At 31.8% G+C, this 11,315-nt stretch overlaps 1 protein-coding gene across 1 annotated transcript in view; it reads left to right on the top strand.

The window, feature by feature from the left end:
* The first annotated feature begins 1,831 nt into the window (after positions 1-1,831).
* The window catches only part of LOC150090222 (uncharacterized), a 536,661-nt gene continuing 527,177 nt past the window's right edge, over positions 1,832-11,315 (top strand). The window contains exon 1 of the mRNA XM_090390210.1: positions 1,832-2,230. Within this exon, the coding sequence (XP_090246336.1) occupies positions 1,979-2,230 (252 nt within the window). The 5' untranslated portion in view covers positions 1,832-1,978. The remainder of the gene's footprint in view (positions 2,231-11,315) is intronic.

Raw genomic sequence — 11,315 nt, 5'->3', positions numbered from 1 at the left:
ATAATTTCAATTCGAATTCTCTCTCTCTCTCTCTCTCTCTCCGAAAATCCCGTTAACTCTTTCCTTGTGTTCATCGCTTTGGTGCAGCCATTTGAAATGAATTTCACATATTACCTTTAGAAGTCAAAATTAGATGCAATGTCCAAACTTTTTGAATGCTTCGCAAGTCCCTTCTATTTGGGGTAATGGCTAGCTTATTCCCCATAGGCAGGGGTGTTTCTGGAGGCGATCCACACTAGTCCCTTGTTAAATTTTTGGAGATTATCGGAATCTCTTGCTAAAAATTAGTTTGACAAAATTTAATATACAATTTTAACCCGAGGGTGACCCTTAGCTGAAATTCTGAAGCGAGCCCTTTTTTATGAAATTGGTAGAACGCCTATATCCCAGGAGTACTAGGCAGAAGCCTTAATCAGTTCTTCTCTTTAATCAAATGCTTTCTCTGGATAGAATCTCTCTTTATCTCTAGTTCAAATTGATTCAGCATGTCACCGTAGACATACAGTATTCTTATTCTCAGAAGACCAGCAACACCGCAAGGAAACTGTTGATGCCACCCAATCGTCCAGTGGGGAAACTATGAATTCTGTGCTCTCCAAACATACTGAGCTTTAACAACCATACCAAACTAGTTGTCCTGCACCCTGACTCCTCACGATAGTGGACCTGGCGGTATAGTATTTATATACCCGACTCTTCATATAAATGCAACTCGTTCTATTATTATTTATGTAGATTTTGTTATCTGCAGTGAACCCTTCCGGCCTCGACTTAACGAGTAGATTAATCTTTATTGTACGTAAAGTTACGATACAATGTACCCATCACGGTGTGCTGCCCGGGGTTGTTACCAGTTAATGGTTATACAATTCTCTGGCACAATAAATAAACGTATTTATTTGTTAAATAAAATCATTAAATAAACCAGTTAAATTTATTTATTATATTTGGCTGTTTTGTTTTCACACACAATTTCCTGAAATCAGAGGGGGTGCCCCATTATTGTGGTAGGATGGTCTATAATCAATCGTTGCAGGGAATTATTTTATTAAGCAGAAATTTTAAACTGGAACAGAGGTGCAATAATCGATGTCTAACTGGAGTTTATTGACATATCAGTTGAAAAAGATAGGCTATCTATGACGAAAGTGTCAAATAATAATGAATTAATTTTTACTAAAGTTCAATTAAAATTATTTTAACGCAAAATTGAAGTATTGTAATTTTTTATGTAATTTATATATTGTTAAAGTAATGCTGCTCTGTTTAAAGTACGTTGTTCAATAAAAAAAAAAAAAAAAATTCTACTGATTTCTCTAGTTTTAGTTTTTCTAATGAGAAAAGCACTCAAGTTTCCAGTCAGTTAACAATTTTTCTCATATACTTAAGTAAAAACCTCAGTATTTTGCACTTTTATTTGTTGTGCATAAAATAACAAAAATGGTTAATTCGGTTATGCTACTATAAGCATCATTATAGTACTATTACTGCTATTTATGAGGAATTTCTGCTTAAATGCATGATTTAGGCTCTTTTAACAGCAGGTGCGAAAAGTATTGATCTGATAATATCACTAATATTCGAAGGCTTGTTTGTAGAGCATTGGCTACCGAAACTGCACAATATCATTTCTTATAATTTCACTACTGACCATAATTTATAACGAAATATGGATTTTGATCTAACAAACGAAGTCAAATGAAACTAAAATATAGAACTATTTAATAAGCTACAGTACAACGCGTAACTATATCCGGGGTCAGTGCCTGAGTGATGCGGCCCCCATGTATTTTCCGCCATTACAACTGAACAATCAAGTTTGATAGTATGGTGCAGTGCAAGTAGTTTTTACGGGGAATTTGATTATTTATTGTGAATCAATTTGTTCCTTGGTGATTGTGGAATATTCCTTACATCTCAGAGAATGCCGTACGGATAATGTGCATAGGAATTCTGCGACCACAAGAGAGTGATCGCCATGGATAGTGACCCAAAGCAACGAAATCAAAGGCACAAACGCCGAGACAGGGCTGCAAGAATGCTAAAGCAGAAGCAAGCGGCCCAGGATCGTCGTCGAGGTGATGTTGTAAGTGCAGACGAAGGAGATGATTCTCCTGTTCGAGAAAAACGGCCCCCTAATCGCAAGAAACGGATTAAAGAGCCACTTTTTCAAGAGGATATTGTTGATGGATTTGCATTCCTCAGCTTTAAGACGTACGAAGATTTAGAGGTAAGGAAACGGTTAACCATGCTATAAATTGAGTGACGTTTCTGGTCAACGGCCTTACTGAAGAGTAATGTTTAACAACTTTGAGTGGAATAAAATTCATCTAACGAAATGCAAACCAACATTTTACACTCGAGTTTTCTTTTCCCTTTCATCTTCTATATAAAATGCACATTTGATTTCTTATACTTCTTTGAAAGACGTTATGCTTTTTTTTTTTTTTTCTTGAGGGTTTATTTAATGCACAACAAGCGAACAAAAAACACGACCCGTGTTGGAGGGGGGGGATGTGATCTATATTTACGAAAGAGTATATATTAAAAAATAACAGAAGTTAAATTTTAATAATGTATGGTTATGTTTACTTGCTAGCATTAATTTAATAGTTTGCTTCTTTTTTTTTTTAATTAAGTATAATTTTTTCATTACAAGAATGTTAAAACGATTATCTCATAATTATGACATTTATGAATTTACCATATTGAAAATATCATAAGTATTTAAAATTTATCCCAGTCTTTCTGCCGTTATCAAGATTGGTAAGTGAATTGACAAAAAAAATAAAATATGAACTGTTGACTTTCTGAAGAAAACGTTTACATACCTACTACCGTTTTGTGACCTACTTTAATCGTGTGTGTGTGTAATTCATCATCCTTGAAACTTGGCTAAGTTGATAATTAAATTGTATTCCTTTGCAGTTACATTACTTGACAATTACCTTATATTGTTTTACGTAAATGACAATGTTTGCAAAGCTGCCATGCTAAATTACGAAGTGAAGAACATCTCATTTCGTCGAATATGCAAAGAGAAATCTAGTTTGCTGCCGATACAGTACAATTACATTTAGACATCTGTTCACTGAAGCCGCTATTTTCATTCTACATATGTCAAACGACGACTGTCTAGTTTTAATATAGCTGTATTCACATCACCGTACCTGCCATTTTGCATTTTATGCATCTTCGTAATCGTTGTGTTCACTTTACACCGTAATATGCTTATTAAATTGAAGAGTTCAATTAGTTCAATTTGTATATGGAGTCGATTACGGAATTTGTTGATTAAAATGTTTATAATCTTTCAGTGCATATTTAGAAAACAATTTCGCGAGAAGCAGTTTAAAAAGTATATATTTGAAATATGCGTATACATATTAATTTATCAAGATGTTATCACTTTAGGCTGTTTTAATAGCAAAGGAAAATATATCAACCCAGTCAATCGATTTTGAAGTACAATTTTTAATATGTGCATAGTATTATTATTTCCTTTTTCAGTTTTGTAAAAGGCTAACCCCGATCCAGCTAGCAAGCTAGTAGGGTATGTTTATACACACACCGCGCCTAAGGGATATGTGTATATACATATATGTTTATATAAGATACACATACCTGACCTCCATACATGTACACACATTATATAAATGATATATCGATTACAGTAATGCTATTTTAACGTTTTCAACGATATCTTCAAAATAAGAGTAATAAAACTTTGTATGCATAACTTACATTTTATGTATTAAAATATTAAAAATATTGATCTGATAATATGTAATTATGTGACAATTTTGTGATAGAGAGGGATGGGATTAAAGACAAAAATACCAAGCTGCTTCCATTAAATATAAAAAGGGCAAACTCCAAGTATTTACATTGAAATTCTTTGTAAGAATTGTCTTCAGTTCACATATGGTTTGATTACATTTTCTTGCATTAGTCTTTTTCTTTTTTTGGGCATTATTACATACTTGTATAAAGATAGGCATGACTTTGACATCTCATTCATCTGAAATGACTAGAATGAAGGAATTTAGTACAAATTGAGTTGAACATGAGCATATTAACACTGAATTTAATTTTTTCAGATATGAAAAAAAAAGCAAGTCCTTTTTAAACAATAAACTGTCAATTAACCTGCTAATTTTAAATATAGTTAATTTGATATGGAGTTCACATTTATTTTTTATTTTTCCATACTTAGTCTAATCCTCATATACAATGCCTTTATTCAGCTACTGTTATGCATCTTCAAAAGACAAGAAGTAAGCTGCTGGAGTGTTTGCAGTTCAAAAGTAGTCCACACACATGGACTTCTAACTTTTTTTTTGTACTGATAATTCTTTTTAAATGTTTCAAAGACATTCTTCTATTATTTTGAAGCAAAAATATCTAAATATGATTAGAGGGTTGCACTGTAATTTTCTCACTGTTCCACTTTCACATGCCACGTTTTATTGTCTTTAATGTGGTGACATTCATAACTATAATAAAATATAAATCATTCATAACTATAATAAAATATAGATTTTAAGTAGTGAAATAAATGTAATTTTCTTTTTTTGCTGGTAAGAAATCTGGTAAAGTGAAATAGGAGTAACTAACTTTCTTGAATACTTTCAAAGTTTTTAAGTAAAAAGAGAAAAGTATTGTTAGATTATATAGAACCTTGATTTGTTTTATTCTTGGGAATAAATTCAGCTGTTTTGTCTGTATGATGTTTTTCCATTTCACTATATTTTAAATATAAGCTCAAAGAAATATTTTAACCATATTTGTTTAGCATTAGCATTAGTAGAGGTATATGATGCAAGAAAGCAAGCTTATGAGTGTCAGTCAAAAAAAAAAAAAAAAATCCTTTCTGTTTTGCCCATCCATTCCCTCCAAAAGTTTGTCTAGTTCAGCCTTGAAATTATTTATACTGTGTTTATAAAGCAATTTGTATTTTAGGGTTTTTAGAGGCAGTTTTCTTATTTGATTTCATTCTTAATTAATGTATCTGCACTCAGAGCATTAAGGACTTTTTTTTTTGTATAGGTTAAAGCAATAGCCTCAATTTCGGATGTAACTATTCAACAAACTAAGATTGATATGAACTGTGTTAATCTTATATTTTTATTTAACTTGTGGTTTTTTTTTTTTTTTATTATGTATCTGACCCCTGCACAGACATAACTAGGAGAGTGTATATTGTGGAGGCACTTCTTTACAAGTTACTTGAGTATTCAAATTTATTTATAATTACTGGAGAACATGTAACATTTGACTTCATAATTGCTTACATACATCTGTGCCTATAATTGCTGATATTATGGACATTCCTTGAAATATATTAGTTAAAAAAAAAAAAAAAAAATCCTTTCTGTTTTGCCCATCCATTCCCTCCAAAAGTTTGTCTAGTTCAGCCTTGAAATTATTTATACTGTGTTTATAAAGCAATTTGTATTTTAGGGGTTTTAGAGGCAGTTTTCTTATTTGATTTCATTCTTAATTAATGTATCTGCACTCAGAGCATTAAGGACTTTTTTTTTTGTATAGGTTAAAGCAATAGCCTCAATTTCGGATGTAACTATTCAACAAACTAAGATTGATATGAACTGTGTTAATCTTATATTTTTATTTAACTTGTGGTTTTTTTTTTTTTTTTTTTATTATGTATCTGACCCCTGCACAGACATAACTAGGAGAGTGTATATTGTGGAGGCACTTCTTTACAAGTTACTTGAGTATTCAAATTTATTTATAATTACTGGAGAACATGTAACATTTGACTTCATAATTGCTTACATACATCTGTGCCTATAATTGCTGATATTATGGACATTCCTTGAAATATATTAGTTAAAAAAAAAAAAAAAAATATATATATATATATATATATATATATATATATCATTTATAACTGGAGAAGATAATGCACATGCATGCATGGGATTTTTTATTTCAATAATGTTCTAAACACTGTGTTAAAAAGTCATTAGCCTATTTTCCTATTTTATGAAATAATTATCACTTTGTGTTAAGGAGCAATTTTTAATATAATTCTGCTGTTGTTTCATAAAATTCGTACTTGAATTCTAATTATATAAGCACAGTAGTAGTAGTATTTTGAATAGTAAAGCTACTGCCTCAAGAACAAAGAAGTTGAGTAATATGATTAAAAATATGAAATTAAGAACTAAAGAAATACTTATTTTAAGTTAGAAGTGAATGGCTTGGCATATTTATTTCTAATTCATAGTACCAATTAGAGTAAAAGCATATTAGAAAATAAACTTTTTTATATACTGTGTAAATAATTATGGTCACTTTTTTATAGTTATTATTATTATTTATTATACTAGATGGTCCCAGCTAATTTTTTTGGTAACCTAGCCACCTGTTTACAATATTGTACAGATAATATCATACAAATATAGATTAATAGTATCAATAGTTATTGCTATTGGACACATCAGTTATCTAGAAATACAAGGCACTATATCATAGAATAACATAAGGAGTTAGCATTATCAGAGGTATATGATGCAAAAAAACAAGCTTAAGCTTATAGAGAATCAGCCAAAAAAAAAAATATATATATATACAAACAAACCCATTTCATCCATCCATTTGCTCCAAAATTTGTCCACTTCTTTGAATTTATTAAAGCTATCACCTTCCACAATGACAGACACAAGTTTGTTCCAGCAATCAACTACCCACAGGCCAAAGGCAAATTTCTGCACATCTATTTGATAATTGTCTTTCCTCAATTTTAGTTTATACCTCCTCAGGTTTGTAATCTGAGCAAGAGGAAGAATCCCATCAGCATTGGCCCTGCTCAATCCATTCAAGGCCTTATATACCTCAGTCAGATCATCTCGCCTAGTCTCTAGATGCTGCAATTTGCAGAACTTAAGCCTTTCTTTGTAAGAGCTTTGTAAGAGTTGCATTATGACACTGTAATAATTCAGTTACAAGCAGCTAAACACAGCATACAGGGTATAAAACTCAGCAACATGGAGAATATAGTTAAAATTATTACAAAGGGAGATGGTGCAAAGGAAAATAGAAATTTAGATTCCACTGTTGAGCTGGAAAATGTTGGGAAGCTGAAAAGCTTGGCGAACTTATGTGATCACCATTGTAACTTCTTTTTTGCATCAAGTATGCCAGTGCAACAGTTATCAAGGGGACTTTTTGTGGCAGTGTACAGGGTCAATCCTTGCAGTGTGTGTGTTACTCTAGCAGAACTACTTAATCTTGTGGAAAAGATTAATTTAATTCAGGAAGCGAACTTAAACAGTTAGCTAAATTGAAGTTATAAAAGTGGGAATAATTTATTTATTTCTTTATTTATACAGTTATTAAATATAAATCAAGCGGATGCCCTAATACAGTGCCTCTTTAGCAGTATGGAACCTCTAGGTAGTTGTTAAAAGGTATCATGTGTAAATGAAACATTTACATATGATACCTTAGAAAGGTTGACATTAGTTATATTAATAAAAAAAATTAAATGAAACAGAAGTTTAATAAATTAAAACAAAATTTCATTTCTTTTTAATTGGTGTAATAAAAATCACTTTTAGTTTGTTATAATAGTTCAGTTTAGTTCAGAATAAATAATTATAGTCCACAAAGAGTAGTGGTCATTTATTAGCAACTGTATCAACCTGTTTGATCATTGTGGACTTGTTAGAAAACTTTTGCTTGAAAAAGTGTACTGTTATTAAATTACACTGAGAAATAAGTTGACACTGAAAATTTATTGTATAAAGTAAAGTACTGAGTAGAGCCTGAAGATAAACCAAATACATAGGCCAAACAGAAATCTGGCTGGAAATTTTGACTTAAACATGAAGCAGTATTTCACAAACTGCTGTGCCAAAAAAAAAAAAAAAAAAAAAAACCAACTGAAATATAAAATAATCCATTCATCAGACTTAAATTGTAAATTTTTGCATTATTCCAAAATTGTAGAAAACAGAGACATTTGGTTTCCTTTTCATTAGTATTAATATCAGTAATAACATAAATAAAAGAACTTCTGTAGCCCTAACTGTTATGACTGTACAAAACATCTTTTTCATGTTACCTGCAGCAACCTGCAGAAAATAATTGGTATCAAATCCTTATTGTGCAATAAAATTTTAACTTTTATGAGAATTTCTGAGGACCAGTTCTCAGAATTTGGTAGTGGTACCATATCCTCCTGTATATTCACTTGATTGAAAGAATATAAATGTATAACAATCTTAAATTATAGGTGAAAACCTCATACCTTTTTAGTAGGACTGTTAATCTCTCAACACTCAATCACGAATGATTATAATATAAACTTACCTCTCCCCCTGTGCATAGTCATAAACAAATCAAGTTAAAATAGCTTGTGATGTTGGTTAGTTTTTGGAGGTTGGTGGCCACCGTCTTTCTGTAATTCTTTCCGATTCCCTTGACGTGATGTGAGAGTTGAAGGCATGATTATTTTAATTAATAGCTATTTTAACTTGATTTATTTATGACTATGCATGGGGGTAAGTTTATATTATAATCATTTGTGATTGAGTGTTGAGAGATTAACAGTCCTACAATAAAGGTATGAGGTTTTCACCTATAATTTAAGATTATTATAATAATAGGACTTATTGGGCTTCATAGTCCCTTTTGATTTGAATTAATAAATGTATAACAATATTTATTCTTGCTATATTTTTAACAGTATAATTTCAGTTATTTATTTATTTTTTTTGTAATAATTATTTTTTCAGGTGTGTGTGTGTGTATATATATGTATATAATTATACATACAATGATAGTATTATGTGTGTGTGTGTGTATATATATATATATATATATATATATATATATATATATATATATATATATATATATATATATATATATATATATATATATATATACACATACACATGTGTGTGTGCATTGGCTGGTGGAAACTTATGAAAATCACTATTGAACAAAGGTTGCCACCCCTGCTCTATAAGTACAAATATATAGTATAGTTAAACTATATGAAAAGTGAGGGATTTTTTATTTTTCATATTGTTTTAATCAAGTAGCTAGCTCACTGTGTGGTTCACCCATTCACTTTTTAACATATTTGTTATCATTGTATTGGGTCTTATTGCACCCAGCCCTGATGGAATGAAAGCAGTCATAACATAGGAATAATATTTAATAGATTATTATAATAAATTTTATATCAAATGTTTTAAAACAGGAGTTAAACTGAAAAAAACAAATTATATTGTCTTTTAGCATGATCTAACAAAAATTTTAAATAGTATCTTTTATTTTTAGTTTTGGTATTGCAGTATAGTACCAAAATTTATTATTTTTTTTTGTAATAATTATTTTTTCAGGTGTGTGTGTGTGATAGGGTCATGTGAAAGTGTTCTTGCCTCCATCCTCAAAAGGACTAGCATGAACATTGGGTAATCATTCTTGTACAAAGGGATGAAATATACACGCACAAGTGCTTTATTGTTCTTGTACAAAGGGATGAAATATACACGCACAAGTGCTTTATCGTTCTTGTACAAAGGGATGAAATATACACGCACAAGTGCTTTATCGTTCTTGTACAAAGGGATGAAATATACACGCACAAGTGCTTTATCGTTCTTGTACAAAGGGATGAAATATACACGCACAAGTGCTTTATCGTTCTTGTACAAAGGGATGAAATATACACGCACAAGTGCTTTATCGTTCTTGTACAAAGGGATGAAATATACACGCACAAGTGCTTTATCGTTCTTCTACAAAGGGATGAAATATACACGCACAAGTGCTTTATCGTTCTTCTACAAAGGGATGAAATATACACGCACAAGTGCTTTATCGTTCTTCTACAAAGGGATGAAATATACACGCACAAGTGCTTTATCGTTCTTCTACAAAGGGATGAAATATACACGCACAAGTGCTTTATCGTTCTTCTACAAAGGGATGAAATATACACGCACAAGTGCTTTATCGTTCTTCTACAAAGGGATGAAATATACACGCACAAGTGCTTTATCGTTCTTCTACAAAGGGATGAAATATACACGCACAAGTGCTTTATCGTTCTTCTACAAAGGGATGAAATATACACGCACAAGTGCTTTATCGTTCTTCTACAAAGGGATGAAATATACACGCACAAGTGCTTTATCGTTCTTCTACAAAGGGATGAAATATACACGCACAAGTGCTTTATCGTTCTTCTACAAAGGGATGAAATATACACGCACAAGTGCTTTATCGTTCTTCTACAAAGGGATGAAATATACACGCACAAGTGCTTTATCGTTCTTCTACAAAGGGATGAAATATACACGCACAAGTGCTTTATCGTTCTTGTACAAAGGGATGAAATATACACGCACAAGTGCTTTATCGTTCTTGTACAAAGGGATGAAATATACACGCACAAGTGCTTTATCGTTCTTGTACAAAGGGATGAAATATACACGCACAAGTGCTTTATCGTTCTTGTACAAAGGGATGAAATATACACGCACAAGTGCTTTATCGTTCTTGTACAAAGGGATGAAATATACACGCACAAGTGCTTTATCGTTCTTCTACAAAGGGATGAAATATACACGCACAAGTGCTTTATCGTTCTTGTACAAAGGGATGAAATATACACGCACAAGTGCTTTATCGTTCTTGTACAAAGGGATGAAATATACACGCACAAGTGCTTTATCGTTCTTGTACAAAGGGATGAAATACACACACACAAGTGCTTTATCGTTCTTGTACAAAGGGATAAAATATACATGCAGGCTTTATTACATCCTATTAGGAAGGGCTGTCTTTAAGGTTTCCGACGGTCAGTATGACAACTATCACTTTTGCTCCAAACTGATATTATGTTATGTCTGGTGAGATATTTGTGTAACATAGTCTGGTCGTTTTGTTTATGTGGAACCATTATAGCCTCCTTCAATTGTTTTATTGTCTGGTGTCTTCTCTTGGATACTTTGCAAATTGAGTCTTAATGGTCCACAGAGCATTATTGCACTGTGGGACTTTATTAAGGACTTTAAAGAAAAACCAGGACTTACGGGAGCCCAATCAGTTGTTGCTTCCAGATATTTTGTTCCTCTTCCTATCTGCCTATCCCCAAAGATGTGTAAAAATCCCTGATGGCATAGTGCGTAGGAGTTTCATCCTGTTCGAGCCAGCAACCTGCTAGAACATTATCTTTGGCACTGTGGAACAAACTGATCTTTTGATGCAGCTAGGTATTAATGGTGATGTTCACGGGCTTATGTGCTTACAACAAGCAGTTATTCTGTACT

The sequence above is a fragment of the Mastigoproctus giganteus genome, chromosome 2, assembly GCF_048544385.1.
Source record: "Mastigoproctus giganteus isolate SK-2022 chromosome 2, ASM4854438v1, whole genome shotgun sequence".
In the NCBI taxonomy this organism is placed as follows: Eukaryota; Metazoa; Arthropoda; class Arachnida; order Uropygi; family Thelyphonidae; genus Mastigoproctus; species Mastigoproctus giganteus.
This window is presented reverse-complemented; position numbering and strand designations above follow the sequence as displayed.